Source organism: Panthera pardus, unplaced genomic scaffold, assembly GCF_024362965.1.
Source record: "Panthera pardus isolate Hobbes unplaced genomic scaffold, ASM2436296v1 HiC_scaffold_3, whole genome shotgun sequence".
Lineage (NCBI taxonomy): Eukaryota > Metazoa > Chordata > Mammalia > Carnivora > Felidae > Panthera > Panthera pardus.
In genome coordinates, this window is record NW_026526876.1 from 14,753,470 (window position 1) to 14,774,690 (window position 21,221).

The 21,221-nt window shown below is 54.4% G+C and overlaps 1 protein-coding gene across 3 annotated transcripts in view; it reads right to left on the reverse strand.

Annotated features, from left to right (window-relative positions):
• The window catches only part of RPTOR (regulatory associated protein of MTOR complex 1), a 330,740-nt gene that overhangs the window by 240,889 nt on the left and 68,630 nt on the right, over nt 1-21,221 (reverse strand). The window contains exons 2-3 of one of the 3 annotated variants that reach the window (XM_019465972.2): nt 17,202-17,304; nt 5,916-5,998 (exon numbers count right to left, since the gene is read on the reverse strand). In XM_019465972.2, coding sequence (XP_019321517.2) covers nt 5,916-5,998; nt 17,202-17,304 — 186 coding nt within the window. Of the gene's footprint in view, nt 1-3,474; nt 3,788-5,915; nt 5,999-17,201; nt 17,305-21,221 lie in introns of those variants that run through there. The other 2 variants (XM_019465973.2, XM_019465976.2) reach the window with 2 other exon arrangements.

A 21,221-nucleotide genomic window follows, 5' to 3' on the forward strand; every position in this document is an offset into this window, starting at 1 on the left:
TTCCCAGCCCAGGCCCACCTGCCAGTGGCCCACGGGGTGGGGGCAGGGGTGCAAGGGGCCACGCCGGGGGGCAGGGGGGGATCACAGCCACATAGACATGAGGGGCTACAGTGGAGACACCTCCGTGGCAGTGGCCCGAAATACACGCTTGCCGGTGTACCGCTCAAAGCCGCGTGGGCCCAAATCCCAGGACTCTCCCGCGCCCACGCCAGCCGGCCCGTGACCGCAGAGGCGGGGCCACCACGGGGGGCGCACGGCGGTGGCACCACACGAGGCGATGGGCACACACCGCCCCAGACGGCCGGGACGTGTGGCCGGGGCCGGGCTGCTCACCCCTCCGCGTGGCCTGCAGGGTCGCCCCCTTCCCCTGCTTCAATGTGCTCGTCGTCTTCTGCCAAGAATCTACCGGCGGCGCCACGAAGCTGCTGGGCGGCGGCCGCCTCTCTGCTCTGCTGGACGCGGTGGCAGGCGGGCTCGGCAGGAAGACCCGGGTAGAAACGGGTTTTCTGGGGACGGGGGTGGTGTGCGGGCCGGGCTGCACGACTGGAACCGTCAGTGAACGCTGTGCGTGGAGAGGCGGTCGGGCGAGCAGGGAGAGGGTGGGGTGAAGGGGAGTGCGGGACAGAAGGCTTTGTCCACACCGTCGTGCAAACGTCATGAGCACCTGATGCGAAGTGCTTCCCGCCGGGGGGAGTTCTATCGAGTGGGGGCCATCTCCCCAGCTCTCCCTTTGCTCCCTTTGTGCCCTCACCGGCAATGTGTCACAGAAACACTGGCAAGGGGGACAGAGCCCAACCTTGGGACCAACAGAGAAGGAAGCCGGCTGCTGCAGGAAGAGGAAGAGGGGAGCTGGCTGGCCTGGGGGACAACAGGACGGGATGATGGTGTGACAGTGGCATCACGGATGACTCGTGGGCATCTTCACTGCTGAGCCACCATGTCAGTTTGAGACTAAGGCCAAGCGTGACCGGCCCAACAGGAGTCACTACACAGTCCACAAATGGTCTCAGAGCACCCCCAGGCCGGGGAGCACAGTCCCACGGCACGGCTGGGCCCTCCCTCGAGAGTCCACATCGGACTCTGAAAATGCCACGACGAGGCAGAACCCACCCACTCACGAGTCTTGACCGCATCCCTGTAGGAACTTTATTCCGGAACACCCGAGGGAGTCGGGGGGGGAGAGCTGTCAGCGCGGACATACGCTGCTCTGCCCCTAGTCCACCCCCAGCGAGGGACGAGCCACAGCCCGTGGGTCTCAAGCGCCACAACCCGCCCCAGGAAGGAAACCACAGGCCAGGGGGGCAGGTCACCCAGCAGCACAGCGGGCTTGGAGCCCGTCCCAGCAACCGGGCGGGCAGAGCCGCTTCCCTAGCACCCCCAGCACGAGGGCCAAGCCGTCAGCCCCGCTGCAGGGAGGAGGCAAGGACACAGCCTCACCACAGCCCCACCAGAACAGCGTTGCACCGGAGCGCTGGGCTGGCAAACACCTGTGCCTCACACCTACAGGACAAGCCTGTGAGGCCCCAAGGAGGAACGAAGCTGTCTACTGGCCTTAGGCCCCATTCCCCCCAGACGCCCCCTCCCACCATACGGTACGGTGACGAGCAACGTTGGTCCAAGCACACGCTCAGTGGTGTGCAGGCAACCCTGTGACCAAGAGCAAAGTCGCTTCGGTTCAAGTGCAGCAGTGACTCCTACTTGGCCGATGACCAGGCGGTGGGGCCTTGCTCTCTCCCAGACAGACTTCCCGCCCGCATGCACTCCGCCGGGCGGGCAGCACTGTAAGAACGTGCCAGGCCACTCGCCCACCGTGAACAACCTGAGGAGCACGGTCAACTGAAGGGCGGGATGGAATTCAAGCCCGCGGAACCGAGTCCACACCATGTCGTAAGCACTGTCCCGTGTGGTCCGAGATGTGCCTGCAGGGCCCGCGGCCACACACAGGCGGGCCACCCCTGCACACCCTGACCTGGCTCCAGAAGGAGCTCCTACAAGCCAGGGGCGCTCCGGCGAGGCCCCAAAGGGCATTTTGCAAACTGGAACGTTCCCGGGACAAAATGGACTCAGTCAGGGGTCAATGCAGATACCGCCCGGGTGGAAACCTTCAAGTCCCTTCACCTTAGTGAGTTATAAACATGCCAGCATCAGGTGGCTTTCGGGTCCCCCCCCACACCGATAACAGAGGAGAGGGAGAGGGGCCGTGGTCCGCAGCGCTCTGGGGAAAGCACAACAGGAAGAGACCCCCGTTTGCCGCCCCCCCATTGGCTCCGGCCGTTACACCCTGTGCTAAACTGCCAGAAGCCCCCCAACTTGTTAGAAAAAGGCTGAGAAAGACGAATTCTTCACGGGATACGCAGTGCTTTGGACCCCCCAGTCCCGTCGCCCAGTTGTACGCTCAGCTGGGGCCCGACGAGGGGGCAGCGAGGCCTGGCAGGACCAGCAGCCGGCGGCAGCCGCGACAGCAGCTGGCACCCCTCCTTCCGTCTCCCGCAGAACACAGAACACAGATTTATGAACCCACGAGGTAGTAAGGCACAGCCTTAAATTTAATCAAAAGAAATGTCTCACCAGTGGCAAACTGATAAATTATTTAGACAAGGGTTCAGTCGGCCTGGAAAGGAAATCTGGGCCTGATAGTCTGGCCACCTCAGAAAAAAAAAAAAAAAAAAAAAAAAAAAGCACCGTCCTGACTTCTCTAAATTCCTTCCTGAGCCCAAATCACCTTTATCAAGATGTTTTATCCTGAATAGTTAAAGCTAGAAAAACAAGGAGGAAAGAGCACGAGGAAGGACATCAACTCTCCAAGACGTGAGGTGGACAGGTTTGCCGTGGTCAGTTCTCTGCTGCTCCCGTGTGGCGTTGGGGTCGCGCGATCCCCCAGCCCGTCCCGCCCACGGCAACGCGGAGGCACGAATACACTAATGAACGCGACCTTATGTCCCCACCTTTCTGAGTCTCGCAGTCCGGGGCACGGACAAAGAGAAAACCAGATCTATGGGCATCCACACCAAAGGTCTAGAAATTTAATAATGCTCCCATTGTTTTATTGCAGACGGCACATCGACCTCTATTACGGCACAACACTCGAGGGCCCTGTAGAATGCAATAACGTGCTGTGTGTTTAGCTTTGCAATGTTTCAAAGGACCCTGATTTACAGTTAGGAACAGGCACCTTGTACACAAACATCAGAGCCTGGTAATTGCCTCATGTTTTGTGCAAACTCGATGAGGCGGCACGAGGCGGGCCTCCCTCCCTCTCCGGTGACCCACGGGAGGTTACAAAGAGCAGAGCAGCACCGCTCGCCCCGGGGCACGTACCATCGTCACCCAGTGCACACGGCACAGCCTCACGGCCGACAGCAGCGAGCCCGTCAGGTCTCCTGCTGCCTCCATTACCTGAGGCTCGTTTCTGAAACAGAGGAAGCCACCAACAGATGGAAGCAGCAAAATTTTAAACATTTTTATGGTACTTACAAATGAACGCAATCATCTTGACATTCAGAAAAGAAAACGCTAAGTATTCGCTGCTGTGGTTGTGCGTCCCGATTGCAGGCAAACCATCGCACTCCGTCGGCGCGGACTGCGTCTTTCCGGGGGTCGCTGGCCCGCATCCCAAGCCCACTCCATAACCCCGCCCCGACGGGGGTCCCGCCTGCACCGGTCCACGGGCGCTTTTCCTAAGCACCCTATGATCTAGAAACATCCTCCCTCGTCAGCCTTGTGAACTGAATCTCTCCTTCCAAACACTACCTTGCAGATCCGTTCTGGAAACCCCGCTCACTTCAAGCACGTTTCTCAGACTAACAACTGTCCACCCGGAGTACTCGCCCCCACCCCCACCCCCCGCCCCCGCGGCTGGCCCTCCCGCCACCACGAGAAGGGAACTTCTCAACCCTACACCGATTCTATCGTCATTTCTGGATCTGCGATCATTTCCTTATATATAAATGCTGCCTGCCTTACATGGTCATGCCTCTTCCAGATGCCATGGGAGAGATCTGCTCTTAGAAATTCAGATTAAAAACAGTAATAGATCCTACTTTCGAAGATTCCACGTACTGCCAGGTAGCGTGAACTAGCCCGTGCCTACCAAGCTAAACTAGTAAGAAAGCTGGCCGCAAATCAGCTTTGGACTCCAAAAAAAGACCAACACAAAACCGCAAATCATAGCAAATGGAATACACGTTACAATACAATATCTTGAAATATCAGACACGCATTCTGAAGACCGTATCTTCTCATGTGGTATTTCTTTAACAGTTAATTAAAACGGCGGAGCCCCTCCTGTGAAGGACACGGCTGGCAGATCTGAATTCAAGGGGCTGCGCTCTCCTTTAGGCAAGTGCCCCCAGCAAGAGGCAAAGCATAAAGTCAAACCCGGGACAGGGTCAGGGGTAGGCAAGTCAGAAAGGCATTCTCTTACATCCAAACACTGCTGGTTCTCCACCTTCTGGATGCCGGTGGCGTGCCCCGTGTGTGCGGTCACACGCGGCCTGAAAGCCTGTCTGCACCACGCGTGCACCCTTGGGCGCCTGGGTGTCGTCGCTGAGGTCCCGGAGGGCCTTCCGAGTCCCCAAAGAAGCTACTTCCTAGTGGTAACAGCAGGCATCTCAGTTGTTTTCAAAGGGACACACCATCGAAACCTCTCCCGAAGGCATCACACTCTCAAGAGAAAGGCTCCTGGGTTTTTATAGAACCATCAAGAGGAGACAGCAAAGCCCTCAGGCACGGAACAAAATCACCCCTAAGAAACCGCCTTCTGAAGAATGAGAGTCTGTGGCCACTGAGTCGACAAGTCAGAAAGGGGGCACCGAGACGCACCCCCAGACACAGAGACGGTCACTACCGCGCAGTCATCCCAGGACTACGGGCGGCAGCGGAAGCCACCGAGGGCACAGTCACAGGCACCGACAGATTCACTCTGGCTGTTCTCTTAGAATGTAAATGTAATGCAAAGACTCCCTAAACTCCGGATCATGCAAGGGGTCCACGGACAAAGACCCCAAGCAGGCAGGCCTCGCCGAGGCCCCTAAGCCACTTGCTTCCATGAAGCAGAGGCTCAAAACGGAGGACCGAGGACAGCAAAGCATCCGGGGAGGCGCCCGCAAGGCCACGGGCCCCCCACCTTCCCCGTCAGGCCCTTTAGAGAATTCCAGAGCCCGCTACACAAAGCTGAACACAAAGGCACCTCCACAAACACCCCAAATTTCTAACCTTCTACTGAAACCATTAAATCTTCAAACCAGCTAAAGAGAAAGGCCAAAGGAAACGGGTCTCGGGGTGGCTTACGAATAACTTAAGATCTTAAAAGCGCCTTGTCACAGTCACCGCATCCCACGCCACTTTCCTTCAAAACAACAAAACCCCCAAACTGTAAGACGCAAGCAGCGGAAGGCACGATAAGTGGAAGTGGCTCCCTACGAACAACCTTACCTTCTGAATCAAAGACCAAGCATACAATAGGTCATCTTTTGAGGGTGGAGTGTTTTTCTCGACTGTCTGAAAACTGAAGAAGGGCTCTGACTAGTTGGGGCTGCAGAAAAGTTACCGAAAATGCATTCCCTGTGCAAAAGAAAAGCCATGATTTAAGAGTACCATGAAAAACGCTTTTCATTTGCTGAAGACTGTGGGGGAAACTCAGGCAAGAGGAGTTGGAGGGCGCGTGGCCCGGACCACCTGCACACACGGAGCGGGCGGGTGGGGCATGGGCGGCAGCGAGGGGCGTCCAGTCCCCCAGGGACGAGCGCGCAGGGCTGTAAGGAGCCCTCACCTGGAAGGCTATGTGAACCCTGGAGGCGGTGCCCCCCTCAGGAGGAGAGAGGAGGGAGAGGAGGGAGGAGGGAGACGAGGGAGGAGGGGGAGAACGGAGGAGGGAGAGGAGGGAGAGGAGAGGAGAGCGTAGGAAACGCGCTTACCCGCGGCTGCCAGTTCTCGTACTGCTTCTGCAAATTTGCACCGATGGTTTCCAGAGCTTTCTGAGGCCCCATCGACAGAGGATCTGAAGAAGCAATAAAAAGGGGAAAGTTCATTATCCGTGCATCTCCTCGCCGCCAGGCCTGCCTCTCGCCGCGTCCTCCGCCATCACTCACTTCACGGCCACCTCGGACCCAAGACACAACTGGGGTTTTCTGCCATCACCAGACCTAGGGAGCTGCTACGCCCCCAAACAGGCCAGAAAGCACACCGTTCTAGAGAACCGCGCCTTCACCGGACCCACCGGCCCTGGGTCTTCCCGTCCCTGTGCTCACCATGCAGCCTCACGGTCTCCCTGCACCCCCACTGCCTCACCCCCACACTGCCCGCAGGCTGTGCAAAGGAGGGGCCGCAGGGAGGGCCACGCGGCAGTCCCCTCACCTTCTAACGACAGCCCTCACGCAACAGGACGGGGAGGAGGACAGAACGACCATGGTGACGCGTTCGTCTGCGAACTTTCGCCTACGCACAAGAACCAGTTTCACAAGCACACCCGTGTGTTAGTGGCTCACCCGCCTATTTCGGGAGTGGATTCTAGTGCAAATAACCCTAACCAGCAACTCCTCAAACTTACTTGGTCTCGGGACTCCTGTGCACCCTTGAAAATTATGCGGAACCCCAAACAATGTTTAAGCGGCGGTATCTATTGATTGGTATTGGCTGTATTCAAAATCAAACGAGAAATTTTAAACAGAGTTCTTCATTCATTCATTTAAAAGTAATAACAACTCATTACATTTGAACATAGATACTTATTATGAAAAATGACTGTTTTGCAAAAAAAAAAAAAAAAAAAAGAATCAAAGAAAAGAGCAGGACTGCCTTACAATTTTTAGAAATTTTCTTTTGTATCTGGTTTAACACATGACAGCTGGACTCCACTACCTGCTTCTGCGCTCATCTGTCACAAAATGTGGTCCTCGCCGACACAGAGGAGGAAAACCCCACCTCACGCACGGACACACAGACGCTGCCGGAAAGGAGAGGCTGGTTTAAATAGCCTTTGTAGGGGCGCCCGGGTGGCTCAGTAGGTGAAGCGTCCCACTTCGGCTCAGGTCGTGATCTCGCGGTTCGTGAGTTCGGGCCCCGCGTCGGGCTCGGTGCTGACAGCTCAGCCTGGAAACTGCTTCGGATTCTGTGCCTCCCTCTCTCTCTCTCTCTCCCTCTCTCTCTCTCTCTGTCCCTCCCCCACTCACACTCTCTCTCGAAAATAAACAAACATTAAAAAAATAACAAAAGAAGTAAAGACATAAACAGCCTTTGTAGACAGCCGTGGCTATCTGCTTGGATGCTATACGACTCCACCGCGGCAGTTTCTTTAAGACCGCGTGACGTGGAGTCTGAAAGCACAGCGATGGCCCTGGATCTACGGCACTGAACCCGCTAGTCTGTCGTGCGCTTTGAATGGACCCTCTACCGACGGATGACGTGTCGTCGTCACTGGTCACTTGTAAAACCCTGGCTCACCGAGCCATGTGGATCTTCTGCATTTCGTTCCCTAACATCTCGAATTTTACCACTGGCAACAAATACTTCCATGTCCACCTAAAGTGACGGCTCACTCTGTTCATCTCCCAGAGAACGCCTGCCAAATGCCCCAGGTCCGTCAGTCGCTTCTCCAGGCAAAGAGGATCCACCACGAAAAAAGCCACTAGTGTAGCTCAAGACTCACCCACCGCGTGAAGCCTCTCCTCCCTGCAACCAGGACCCGCCACCCGGCAGCCCCCGCCGTCACACAGCCTTACAGGTGTGCTGTAAGATTGTTCACTGCTGAGCCACAGTCCCCAACACAACACCTTTCCCGAACCGTTTGCAGTCTCCTCGTTTTCCGTGTATTAACGCTAAGTCTGCCCCAACGCCCCCAAGCATCCGTCTCAAATACCGTCTTGCACACAGTTGAGATGGCAGCTAATCTCCCTCGACACCCCGGCCCCGCCCCCCGTGCAACCCCAGCTTGGCAAGAACCTAACACTCCTCCCTGCAGAAGTGGGAATGGCTCCCAAGGACACAGCCTCACGGGACCGGGGACGACAGCACACACGTGGCCGGAGTCTCACAGTGAAGAGAAAATTAAGGGCAGAACTCAAAGAGCAGTTGAAGATACAATGCTGGACAACTTCCCAAATCTGGCAAGAGACATAAACTTACAGGTTCGGGAAGCTCAGTGAAACTCCAACAGGATTAACCCAAGAAACCCCAGACACATCAGAGCCAAATCGCCAAAAACAAAAGACCGAAAATAAAAGTCCTTGGAGAAAAATCCGTTCACAAAGGATCAGGAATGAGACGGTCTCTGGGTTTCCCAGCGACGACGAAAGCTGGACAGACAGAGCAACACCTCTAAGTCCGTCGTGAAGATAACGTCAGCCTGATGTTCAAGTCTGAGGATAAAACAGAGGTCTTTTCAGACACGCAAACACTCACAAAATCTGTCCCGTGGTCTCCTCTTGAGCAATACAGCACCAAACGAGGCCATGAAGGATCCAGGAAAAGAAAGAGAGAGACCACAAGACGCCCACAAACCAGCTCTAAGGATGAAGAGGAGCGAGAGGGGTAGTTTTTTAAAAAACGAACAGATTATCTGAGCACTGGAATGAGTACTGATAGCACCTGACAGATCTACTGGAGTATATGTAAAAAAATGAACTCACAAGTTCACAGAAAATTTAGCAAATAAAAGTAACTGGCAAATTTGTAACTACTACAGGGAACAAATCACTTACACAGACAAGAAAGGAATCAGAGTAGCCCCTCTGGGAAAGGCAGAGAGAAGAGACAGCTTCCTCTTAATATACTTTCTAGTATGATGTGACTCTAAAACTTGTATGCATGTATCACTTTGATTTTTAAATAAAATGAATTATAAAATTAAGTAACGGGACTTCAGAATTGGCAAGGACCTTTAGCATCGGTGCGTCAAAGTCATCGAGGACTTTTTTAAAACAGAGACGCCGGGCTCTACCCTGGAGACTCCAATTCAACAGCTTCAGAAGAGCCCAGTCAGCTAACGAGCACATTCTGGCTGAGCGGAACCTAATGAAAATTGGGTCATAATTAACTTATCTGGAAGAACTATGGTAAATTCGTTTCCATCTGTAACTAAAGACATTAGACGTTCATTTTCATGTCTTTGTCCTGGTAGGAACCGAGTGCTGAGGTCTCGAAGGAATTACGACGACCCCAGTCAACTCTGCTATGATCTGAATCACAAGACTGGCAAAGGGCCAGAATAAATCGGGATCGGAAAAATAAAAACTCAGGGCCACTGAAGAGCAAAGGGGAGCTGAAAACAGCATCAGCAGATAGAAACCGCTCAAACGGCCAGGCCTGGGACAGGAGACCAGGGGTAAATACAAGAGCCAGTGTGAACCTTCACGCCCGTGTGGCACCCGTGTGCCCGGTGCTCCGGCTGGAGTCCACGGGCAAGAGAAGGGCACGGTTTCCTCTGGACAAAGAGGAGAGGCCCAGCGGGGCGCCACCTGATCAGAGGCAGGTCGCACACGTGCCCTCTGCGAACCCCGAACCCCGTCGAAGGGAGGAAGGGAGGGAGTGCAGGAGGTGAAGGTACTCATGTGGGGGGAAGGACCAGAGCTGGCCCTCCCCCCTGGACTTCTCCCCTTGGAAAGCCCAGGCCCTCCCGCCCCACACGGTCCTCTCCCATGTCCCCAGAGAGGGCCTGCCGCCCGTCTGCCAGAGCTGGAGGGCCTCTGCCCGCAGGCAGGCCGGCAGACCTCCTCCTCCTTCCCCGGTCTGGCTCAAAATTCCTGCCTTCCCGAGGGAGGGGCCGCGATCAACCAAGGCCGCCTGTCACATCCTCTGTACTGGGAACCCTGTGGCCAATTAACTGCATGGTTTCCTCCCAAGGGTATGACAGTGGGGGGAGGCGCATGGGGGGAGGGAAAGACGAGGACAAGGAAAACGATGCTTTTACTACAATAAACCAAGTCGCTGTGTCAGCGAAACTAAGTTCCTGGTGGACAGTGTGGACAGTCTGGAAGTGTGGGCGCTGTCCTAATAAGGCATCTCTCCTCTCCTGCCCTCACGGGTTCCTGCTCAGTGAACAAAGTGGGCGGGCAGGTGGGTGGAAGGGGGAGGGCGTAACTGGCATTTGTATAAAACGTGAGCTTTGCGTCGACGTTCCTGCAAGGCTTTCAGGCTAAGCCCCGTACCTCGTACGCACAGACCTTCACGTCGGCAGGAACTGCAGTCAGCCTACGCCCCGACACAGGGGAGAAGCTGGAGTTCTGGGTGGTCAAAAAACTGGGTCAAGGTCACAGAGGTTGGCGATGGGGCTGGCAGTCAGCCAGCCTGGAAAACCTCCTGTTCTGTCCACTCTTCCTTCGGGGGAGCCCGTGCACCATCAACTACCAACGTGCTGGTCCCAACCCCAGCACCTGGTGCCGGCACCATGGCCGCTCTCCCTCCTCCTAGGAGGTTCTGGAAGGTCCTGAGAAGGGCAGGAGCCCAGGGAGCACGGCTCTGCTGACCCGGAGAGGAGCACTGGGGGCCTTCTCCTGTGACATCACTCCTCCCCGGAAAAGCCTGCAGTGCCTCCAGCACGCTCCCTTTTGGGTAAGGTGAACGCGAGCACGACTAACTTAAGGGGCCGGGCTGGCTGGAAGGTGACAAGAGACCGGGCCGGACTTCGGGGCCGCTGCCCACACCGTTCCTTGATCTGTGTTGGGTCAGTCTGGGAAAAGCTGCCGAACTATATGCTGGGATCAGCCCACCTTCAGAACAGACTGAAAATTAAAAAAGCACACAGAGCTCGCTGCTCAAAGAACGTCTGTAGTCCTCTGTAGCTTGTATTGAAGTGGACATTTCATAGGTACTGGTTAATTGACATATTAACTGAGGACTGCCTGTTAGATCCAGTGCAAATTTCTCTGTGTGGCGTTCGAGGACTCTGCCACTAATTAGCCGTGTAACCTCGAGCAGCTAATTTTCATTGAGAAATAATAATGGCAAAGGGGCCACTTTGAAGTCAGAGATAGTTTTCAATGGCTCTGCGCCGTCGGCCATGATGTCACCCACATATATGTTCTCATTAGAAGCATATACAGTGGGAGGCACTTCATCCTACTGAGTCGAGGACAGAGCAGGACACAGCCTGGCAGCAAGGCTCTGGCCAAGGGCCGGACGTGGCCCTCCCACGGCCCGAGGGTCCCGGGAAGGGAGCCACCATCCTCCAGGAGCCCTGTCCACGCTGCAGCCGGGCCCAGCCCTCAGTCTCACCGCCACTTAGCCACAAAATAGGTGAGGTCCTGGTGCCATCTCCCGTCCCCCGCCCCGTGCAGGCACCAGGAGCTGTGGCCGGGATGCCCTTTTGTGAAGTGCAAACCCTGTCGCTCGCACAAGGCACTCTGCTCATGGGGATGGAGGCTCCACACGATTTACACCAACACCTCCTTCAGGGGACGCGGAGATACTGCCGGGAGAGGCCAGTGTGACCGGACAGAGAAAAGAGGGCCTCACCCGGGAGCCCCCGAGAACAAGGGCTTCCACCGCAGGCCCAGGGGTGCTCCAGGCTCACGGCAGTGGGTGCCCCCTACACCCCCCACCCCCCACGGCTGGGCCCCTTCTCCTCCTCGCGGTCTTGGCTCTCACCTCCCCTGCAAAACCCCCTCCCTCCACACGGCCTGCCCCGAGTCCTCTACCCACAGCAGCTTCTGAGCTCCTGGGCCCCTCAGGGTGGACCCACCTCACTAAAGGTGCAAAGATGACCGCTCTATTCTTAGCTCAGCTGCACGGGGCCTCCCAGTGCCCGCGTGCATGGAGGGAAAAAGAAAAGGCCTGTCTCTAAGGAGTAAGAGAAGAACACAGGTGAGCGCCTCCTCGATATTTCCTTAGGATACCAGACTTTCCAAGCCCCTGACAAACCTTCAGCTTTCCTACGTCTTATGATACACGGCTACCATTAATGAGCACGTAGAAAAATCTCCCGGCAAAATTACACTTCCTCCTGTTCAGCAGTCAACTCATCTGCACCCTGCTTCCAAACACAGACATCTCGCCAAGAGGGATGGGCACTCAGCATCCTTCAGTGGGACGCTTTTAGTATCGCTGCTGTAGCATTTAATGTCAGGCCATAAAACAAAACAGCCTCTCCCCCGCTTCCCTGAGAAGAGCCGAGTGTCACTTCTATGAAACAAAACAGCATCTCATTGTCCAGCGGAGTGGGGGGGCAGGGGCGGGGAAAGACGCGTCGAAAGCCGTGAGGGAGCGCGGGAGGGCCGGTGAGCCCCCCGAGTCCGCACCTTCCCCACGAGCTGCAGGGGCCTGTGCGCCCAAGCCTTCCCTCCCCGCCTTCCCCGCGTCAGGGAGGCCGTGCACTGGCTTCAGAGCAGCACGCTGAGGCTCTGCCTGTTTGTTCCGGCAACGACGTCCCTGTCACATCAGAAAGCCTAAAGGGCCGCTTCACGGACGAGGACAGGCCCGTTCTCCGAGCCTCCGGAAGCAGCGCTCTCTCCTACGCGGTGCTGGCAGCACATGCCCGGGGACAGCGACACGGACTGAGAAGTAAGAGTCGCCCACGAGTCTCACCACTCAGAGCCCTCGGCCCCGAGGGCAGAGCGGCTCCAACCTGCACCGACCACCTCCCCCGGCCTGATGTGGGTCTGTGGCCCCAAGGCAACCCACCTGCAATCGCTCCACCCCTGCACAGAGACCCCACACTCACGGGCCCAAGCAAAGCAGTGGGGCTCTGGTCGTCACCTGACACGGCTGACGTCTCCTTTGTAAAACAAAATGAGAAACGCGCAGCGCTTCACTATCAAACATCTGCTGGAGGCCCCCAGAGCACGGGGCCGCTGTCCCACTGGGCTGGGGTGCACGACACACGCTCCGTTCTCCTCTCTCCGTGAGCACGCGGGGGCAGAAGAGAAGCGGACGCAGGAGGCGCCTGGGTCCCCACTCAGTGCTGTGGCAGGCGGGGGGTCCAGGTGGCGGGCGAACAGGCATCGGGGGCCGCTCCTTGCCACAGGCAGTCTGCACTGAGCCGCGTTCCGCCTCCCTCCTGCTCCATTTTACAGATGAGGAAACTAAGGCCCCGGTAACGGGTGATCTGCTGAAGGGACCGGCAGAGCCCTCTGACTTCCGGAGACACAGCACAGACCCCGAAGACCAGACACAGTGTGCAGACTGGCTGCCTTCCAAACAGGAGGGCCCCGTGGGCTGTGTGGCTGCACCCGCCCCTGCAGGGGGCCGTCCCGGCAATGCCCTCCCCTCCCCAACCCCGCCACGACCCACTCTGGACGTCCGCACCCTGAAAGACGCAGGACCAACCCTCCTCGGGCCTGGGTGTCCTTGCCCCGCCAGCCCAGCCGCTCCTCGGCCCTCACCACCTGACCCCCTCGTCCGGTGCTACCACTCTTCCCCAGCAGCTCCCCTCCCCACTGACTCAGGACCCTGGCTCTGCTCCTCTTCCCCCGGTCACCGCTCGCCCCAGGCGGGTGACCTCCCCCCCCCCCCTTGTCCACCAGCCAGGTCTTCCCAGCCGTCCGCGGACGCTGTTCTGCTCCGAATGCCCAGAAGCACTGGCCTTTCACGCATCTCCAAGGCTGGGCCCCAACTCTCGGTCCCGGCTGCCACTATCGTCACACCTGACACCGGCAAATGCCTGCACGAGCCAGCCTGGGGCCACTGGCTGGGGCTGGGCAAGGCTGGCAGCCCTCCGGGGTGGGGGCTCCCGGGGAGCTGCCCGTCCCGTCGGGGGCTCAGAGGCCGCACAGGCGAAGGGAAGACAGTGTTCCCGGGGAGGGCTGGGGACCTGGCAGGGAGGAGCAGACACCCGTGTGGGGAGGGGCAGACAGCAGAGACGAGACGCTGGGTCACACAGGGTAAGAGACACCGAGAAAATACATCAAGGCTGTTGGAGGAGGGAATCACGAATACGGAAAATCCCACTGGGTTGGAAACGAGGCACAATGCATGGTTCTTAACGTGTGCAGACAGCACGGAAATACAGATGTGAACGTGTACACAGGAAGCACACCTGTGCATACGCGTGTGTCCCCTGCTCTGGCAGGGGGAGACAGGTGGCAAGACACTGCTTCTCATGACAACACCGGCCCCGGGGTCTCCGTTTCTAAATCCGGGTGCCGCCGACAGCACCTGGGCTCGCAGGAGTGTGGCCCATCGGGGGAGGGGCCGAAAGAACAAGCCGGAAGTAAGGAGGCGCTCAACAGTGGTGCCCGACGAGGGCCACGTCAGCCGGTGGGAACACGGCCGGCTGGCTAACCCGGAAACAAGCAGAGCATCAACACAGTCAACGGTGACACTGGACCGTGACCCACTGGGTTCACACCGAAGACGCGGTCTGATGAGGAGCACGCACTCAGCCAGCGCGCCTCCCCCCAGAACTGTCATCACTGACACAGCGGAGAGGGGGCGCTCGCAGCCTCGAGTTCCCAAGGCACCCACCCCGTCGCGCCATAAGCGAGTCGTAAGCGGTAACGGGACACGTCAAAATCACGTGCCACCTGACAGATGCCGTGGGAGGAAGGCACATCTCTTCCGCGACACTCCCGAAGAGGCACTACCAAAACTCGGTCCTGAGGAAACACGGGGACGGTGTCCTAAACACAGCCTGGGATCCTCTGGGCGTCAGGTCACGAGTGCCGAGCGAAGACTGGGGACCTGGTCCGGTTTGGATGAGATTAAATTAACGGCCACGCACGAAGCGGAGTCAGGCCCTTGTGCCACAAACGGCATCCGAGCCAGGTGGAGACCCACACACAGTCGAGGCCGACAAGGCAGCAGAGTGCCCACGTCCATCCCGATGGCGACGGCCGCACTGGGTCACGCTCCTGGGAACTGTGCACTGAAACTCCCAGGCAGTGGTCAGCAGGTCAACAGCTCACTCTCGTGTGAAGCACAAAAAAAGCCTTCTAGTTCTGTGTGCTTGCAACTTTCGGACTTTTTTCTCCTTTCTTTCCCCCAAAATAAAATCTTAACACACACTGCTCGTGCCCCTGCAAGTTTGCTGAATCAAATCTCCAGGATTCTGCTTTCTCTTAGGCCATATTGATAAAATCACCATCAGAAGGGCCAACCCTACCCAAGTTTTAATAAAGGTCAAGGCAAAGTTTTTAGCTTAGAAAAGGCAAACAAGTGCCCTTGGGAGGAGCACTGGGTGTTATACGTAAGTGCTGAATCACCAGGTTCTATTCCTGAAATCGTTATTACACTGTATGTTAACTAACGTGGATTTAAACTTTTAAAAATAACAATAATAAATAAAAATAATCATAATAATAAAAAATGGCAAATGCCCTTCTGAACTCAAAATCCACTGAAATTAGTACAGAGTAGATTACATTTCCTGAATTGCAGAAAAATTTTAAAAGCTCAATATAAAACATCTATTTATTTGTTGGACTTTTCATGGCAAGAAGGAAGTAAGGAATTATTTTCTTTTCCACTGACATTGTCTCATAAACACCCATCAAAGAGACTGTGTGAGGTAGGAAGGAGGGGCTCTTTTGGTTTCTTTCTTTGGGTGGGGGGAGCTTCCCCAGGGAATCTAATGAAAGCCAAGGATCCTCTCCTGGAAGGTGCATTTCTATACTCAGACACCATCACCCACACAGTCCCAGGGAGTCCAGCATCCCTGGGAGCTCACGGTGGGATCCAGGTTGAGAAGCTGTGCTTTAAAAACCTAACGTAAGAGCAGTTAAAGAGGGAGAAAATAGAACACAACCGGCGAAATCCCACTCTGAGAAGGGGTAAGTGAAGGAAACAGTCAGCGGTGGCTGATAAGAAGTCAATTTCAGCGGCACAAGCACCAGGACGTGGCAGAGAGCCAAGAAGGCCTCTAGGGCAATCAGCTACGGAAACCGCAACTCTGTCCCTGAGCGCGGGGGACGAGAGGCCTGGGCCGCACGCGGGGAGGCTCTGAGACAAAGACAGTGAGACAGGCAAGTAAAGTGGGAAAAACAACTCCTTTTTCAGTTCAGAATAGAATCTAGATCTCCCGGGCTACCGGAAGGTAGGACACCTCTCATCAGCCAAGGGGGGGGGGGGGGGGGGGGGGGGCGCCTTTCCATTAGCAAAAACAGGCACCGAGAGACCTTTTGTCAAATCCAAGCGGCACAAAGCCAGCTTTCAGGTAGCAGAGCAAACCTGTCATCTGTAATTTCTGTTATTTAAAGTAGATGAAGACAATTTCTGCTTTTGCTGAGGGATGGAGAAAGCTGGGGGAGGGGGGTGCTGCCCCCAATCTTACCAAAGAGAGAAAGCCAAACACTCAAAGTGGAAACAAAGAAAAACCCACACTTCACTGTTAAGTTATGCCAAAATTTAGAGAAGAAATAATACCCAATTCACTACCAGCTCTTCCGTAAAACAGGAAAGACGGGACTATTTCTCAACGCATTTATGGCACCGGCATCATCTTGCTACCAAAACCGTGCAAGTGTGTTGCAAGAAAAGAAAACCAGGAACCAGTATCACTCATGAACACAGACGCAAAATTCCTCAACAAAACAGCAGCAATCGAATCCACCAATATATAAAAAAGATAACACAAGTGGGGTTTACTCCAGGAATTCAAGGTTGGCTCAACAACCAAAATTCCATCAACGCAACTCACCATATCAACAAACCAAAAAAAGAAGAGCCTGGTGATTATCTCAAAAGATGTCAGGAAAGCATTTTGTAAGACTCAGCGTGACTGTTGACAGAAACTCAGCAAACCAAGAAGGAGTATGCAGAATAGTGAGAGCCTACTGTTCTCTGCCCGCGAGGAGAGTGCGTGAAGGCCGCGGGGCTCCCATCTCCCTTCCACACTGAGCCACGCGGCTCTGGCCACGCCTTCCGTCCTCTCCTAGATCTGCACACAGATCACCACAGTCACTCCATTCTTTTAAAAGTGTACGTAGCCACTATCATGTGCCAGATACGGGCAAATTCAAGGGCGCCTGGGGGGCTCAGTCAGTTAAGCTCTGTGCTGACAGCTCAGAGCCTGGAGCCTGCTTCAGATTCCATGTCTCCCTCGCTCTCTGCCCCTCCCCTGCTCACGCTCTGTCTCTCTCTCTCTCTCTAAGATAAATAAACATTAAAAATTTTTTTTGTTTTAAAAGAAAGAAATGAAATGAAACCCTCAGATTCACACAAACCAGTGCCAGCCTTCCAGGGACCTGACCGGTGGAAGGCAAGGCCAGCCCAGCCCAGAGCCCCTACAGGGACCTTACCCGCGGGCCAGGAAGGAGGGTGAGGGGCACACTTACCGATCCAGCATTCTAAACGAGCACAAGGGGTGGTCTTCACCACGTCTGGAGGGTCCACACCGACATTCAGGCACAAAACTAAGGCAACACTGACTGTCTTCATCTAGAAACACAATAGAAACAACAAATATTTCAAAATGAATCCCCGTCATGCACTTTTCCAGGCTTCAGAAATGTTCCCAGAACACATGAAGCCCTGTCCCCACCACTGGCCTCTCCAGCCATCTTTCCATTCACCTATGACCTATGCTGCCCCCGGGGGTGCTGCAGGAGTAACTGCCTTCTTCCAGAAGCTTCAGAGTAAAATGGGCACTTGGGGGGGGGGGGGGGGAGGGGGTGGGTTGCAGCGGGAGAGGCTTCCACAGGCCTCCCTCCTTATGCTACATTTCCAGAAACAGAATTAGTTCACTAAAAAGTATTAAGGCATTTGATACATTCTGCCAAAATCCGTTCCAAAACTCCGCACAAATTTATGCTGCGACCAGGTTACACTATTCCCATTACTTGAAATCATTAATCATTTGATGAGAGAAAAATCATCACACTGACTCAGTGGGCATTCTTTCAGTATTTGTAACACTATTTCAAAGGTGTATTCGTTATTTGTATCTTTTATCTTTTGTAGATTTTCTACTCACGTTTATGCTACTATACCCTCATTAGGCAACCGTTTCTGATTGATTTCATGTGCTCTTTCCATATTAAAGACCGCACCCACATTACTTGTTGCAAATACTTCTCTAGTCTGGCGTTTGCCCTCTGATTCATACTCTGCTTCTTGACATGCAAAACCTTGGGTCTATCCTCTGATACAGCTTCCTGCACACCTGCTCCTGCTCCAGCAGCCCAGTATTGGAAACACCCCACCCACCCAGCTGCTCAAGCCAGAAACCCGGAACTTGCCCTTCAAACATTTACTGAGCACGTACTAGGTGCCGATCGCTATTTGTAGGTGGTGAGGATCCATCAGGAAACACAAATCCCAGCAGGGGCGGTGGGGTATCGTTTCAAAGAGGTGAGAGGGCTCCAAGTGGGGTCACCAGCCTTGACCCCCAGTGCTGAGCACCAGAGCCCACCCTCGACTCGTCCTGCCTCCTAAGTGCCTCCTGCACCTGCTTCTCCACCAGCCCCGCTCCCAGCCACAGCTTCCCCGGCCTGGAAGGCGGCCCTTCCCGCTCCACCAACTCTGACTCTCCCTTGCGGTCTCAGTGCCCACAGTGGCCATTTCTCGGGGAGGTTTGCCCCCACATCCCAGCAGGGCAGCACCACCATGCACGGCGTTTCCTGCTGGCAGAGCTCTCTGACGAGGCTCCCCAACCCAAGAGGAGAGTGGACCCACGTGTGTGCCCGCACCTGGCCCAGACCTGGGGCTCAGGAACTCCCTGCTCAGTGAGGGCCTACATGGATTTCTTCCAGTGTTTTACTGTGTTTTACATTTAACCCTTCAAGCCATCTGGACGTTACTGTGGTATATGATACAAGACGAGGATTAATTTTCTTCTCAAAACACTAGCCAATCATACCAACTCTCCCTGTTAAATAATGTCCCCCAGGAGCGCCCGGGTGGCTCTGTCGGTTAAGTGTCTGACTTAGGCGCAGGTCATGATCTCACAGTTCGTGGGTTCGAGCCCCGCGTCGGGCTGTCAGCCGGTCAGCACAGAGCCCACTGCGGATCCTCTGTCCCCCTCTCTCTGCCCCTCCCCAACTCACACTCTCTCCCTCTCTCAAAAACAAATAAACATTTTGGGACACCTGGACGGCTCGGTCAGTTAAGCATCTGACTTCCGCTCAGGTCACGATCTCACGGTTCGTGGGTTCGAGCCCCGCGTCGGGCTCTGTGCGGACGGCTTGGAGCCTGGAGCCTGCTTCGGATTCTGTGTCTCCCTCTCTCTCTGCCCCTCCCCTGCTCACGCTCTGTCTCTCTCTGTCTCTCAAAAATAAATAAATGTAAAAAAAGGGTTTTTTTAATAAATAAACATCTTTAAAATAATAAATAAATAAAAAACAGGAATGTCTCCCAGACTCACGGGTTTGTATGATTCCCTTAGCATATATAAATTTCCAGACAGACCAAACCCTACTGCAGGCTAGCTAACTGAATCTATTCCCTTATCCCATCAATCAATACTTCTACTACACGGATTTAAATAATTTATCTTTGCAGCACTTTACAATACTTGGGGGGGCTGGGTTTCCTTCCTCACAATGTTTTTTAAACTTTTACTTACTTATTACATCTATATTCATCGCTTTCCCCCCCAAATTAATCAGTTATTCAATTTTTTCATCCCATAGATACTTCGATTAAAGTTGCATTAAACTGCATATTGGTAACATTGAGTATTTTAAATTGTCTTCTTTGATCCAATAACTCCACATGAGAATTTGTCATAGAAAATACAAAAAAGGATAATAAAGGGGAAATCTCTACGTGTAAAGATCTTCACAGCATTTCTTATCACGGAGAACACGTGGTGGGTATGACCTAAATTTTAAGCAAATAAGGGAATGTTTCAGCACACCATCATATTCTCCTAACAGAATGGCTCTTAAATTCTTATAATGTTAAATGAACAAACATTGATTCAAGATGCCAGGGGTGCCAGGGTGGCTCAGTCGGTTAAGCGTCCGACTTCTCGGCTCAGGTCACGATCTCGCAGTTTGTGAGTTTGAGCCCCGCGTCGGGCTCTGTGCTGACAGCTCGGAGCCTGGAGCCTGGAGCCTGCTTCGGATTCTGTCTGCCTTTCTCTCTGCCCCTGCCCCCCTCACACTCTGTCTCTCTCAAAATTAAATAGATATTTTAAAAATTTTTCATAAAAACAAAATGCCAAAAAAAAAAATCATCTTAAACATATAAATTAAATTTGGCAAGAAGTGGCAACCTCCCCAAGGGTCCATTTTTCTATACAGGAACAGAGTGTGTTTCTCCATTTAATTGAATCTCTTTTTAATGTTTCTCAGTACTGTTTTTTTTTTCTTTTTTAGTTTTCTTCACCAATCAGTCTTGCACATTTCTTTTAGGATTTTTCCTAGACATGTCATGGATGTTTGGGGGGCACGTGCTTCTATCCGTGTATTTTCCCCATTGTGGTCTCGTGGTGGCTGTGGACACCTTCCCTCATCACATTATTAAATTCCTAATTAAATGTAACTGCCTCTTGGTGATCCTCGACCCGCATTGTAGGTTTACAAATACGCCGTCTACGGATGACGAGTCTGTCTCGTCCTTTCCAACGGACTGTTCCTCTTCTCCTGTTTCGGGTCTCGGGCACTGCCCACAACCTCCAAAACAGAACTGCCAGCGACCACGGAACATGGCAGTGGTGACCGTCACGCTGGTTTTAACGCGACGCACGAATGGTTTATCATGAAGACCACGGCGGCAACTCACGTGGAACACGTGTCACCTGCTTCCAGGCGACGGGACGTCGCCGTTACCAAAGGCCTCCCGGCAGAAGCAGTAAGGCACCTGTTTCCACAACCCAAAAAATCCAAAGAGGACTTCTGCCTTTTACGAAAAAAGCGGGAAGCACAAGTGAGTCTGGAGTCGGACCTGCAGCAGGCCGGGCGGCGGTGGGAGACACACGCGGCATCTGGGGGCGGCCGGCCGGAGCTGGGAGCTATGTCTGTGCGTGTCTGGGCTTCTCCCCCATTCAGTCTGCATCGTTAGCAGCACGTGTCCCTAAGGTGGCAGAGAAGCCTAAGAGGGGTCACCGGGGGGGAGGGGGGGGGCTGCGGGGGGCTGGGAATGCCCAAAGTTGTTTTCCACAGGAATCGGTGGTAACTGCTTCCCCGCTTCGCACCATTTCGGCTTAGAAAAGGTTTCGTGGGGGCGCACTATTCTCGGGTAGCGAGGAAACCCATAGGATCTTTATTTATCGCATCAAGGGAAGATCCCTGTGTTCAAACAGAATTTAAAGTGTGTGTGGGGGGGGTAGTATTTAGTCTTAAAAAAAAAAAAGTACTTATTAATGACAAATCACTTTCTCTTTTTTAATTTTTTTTTAAACATTTATTTAT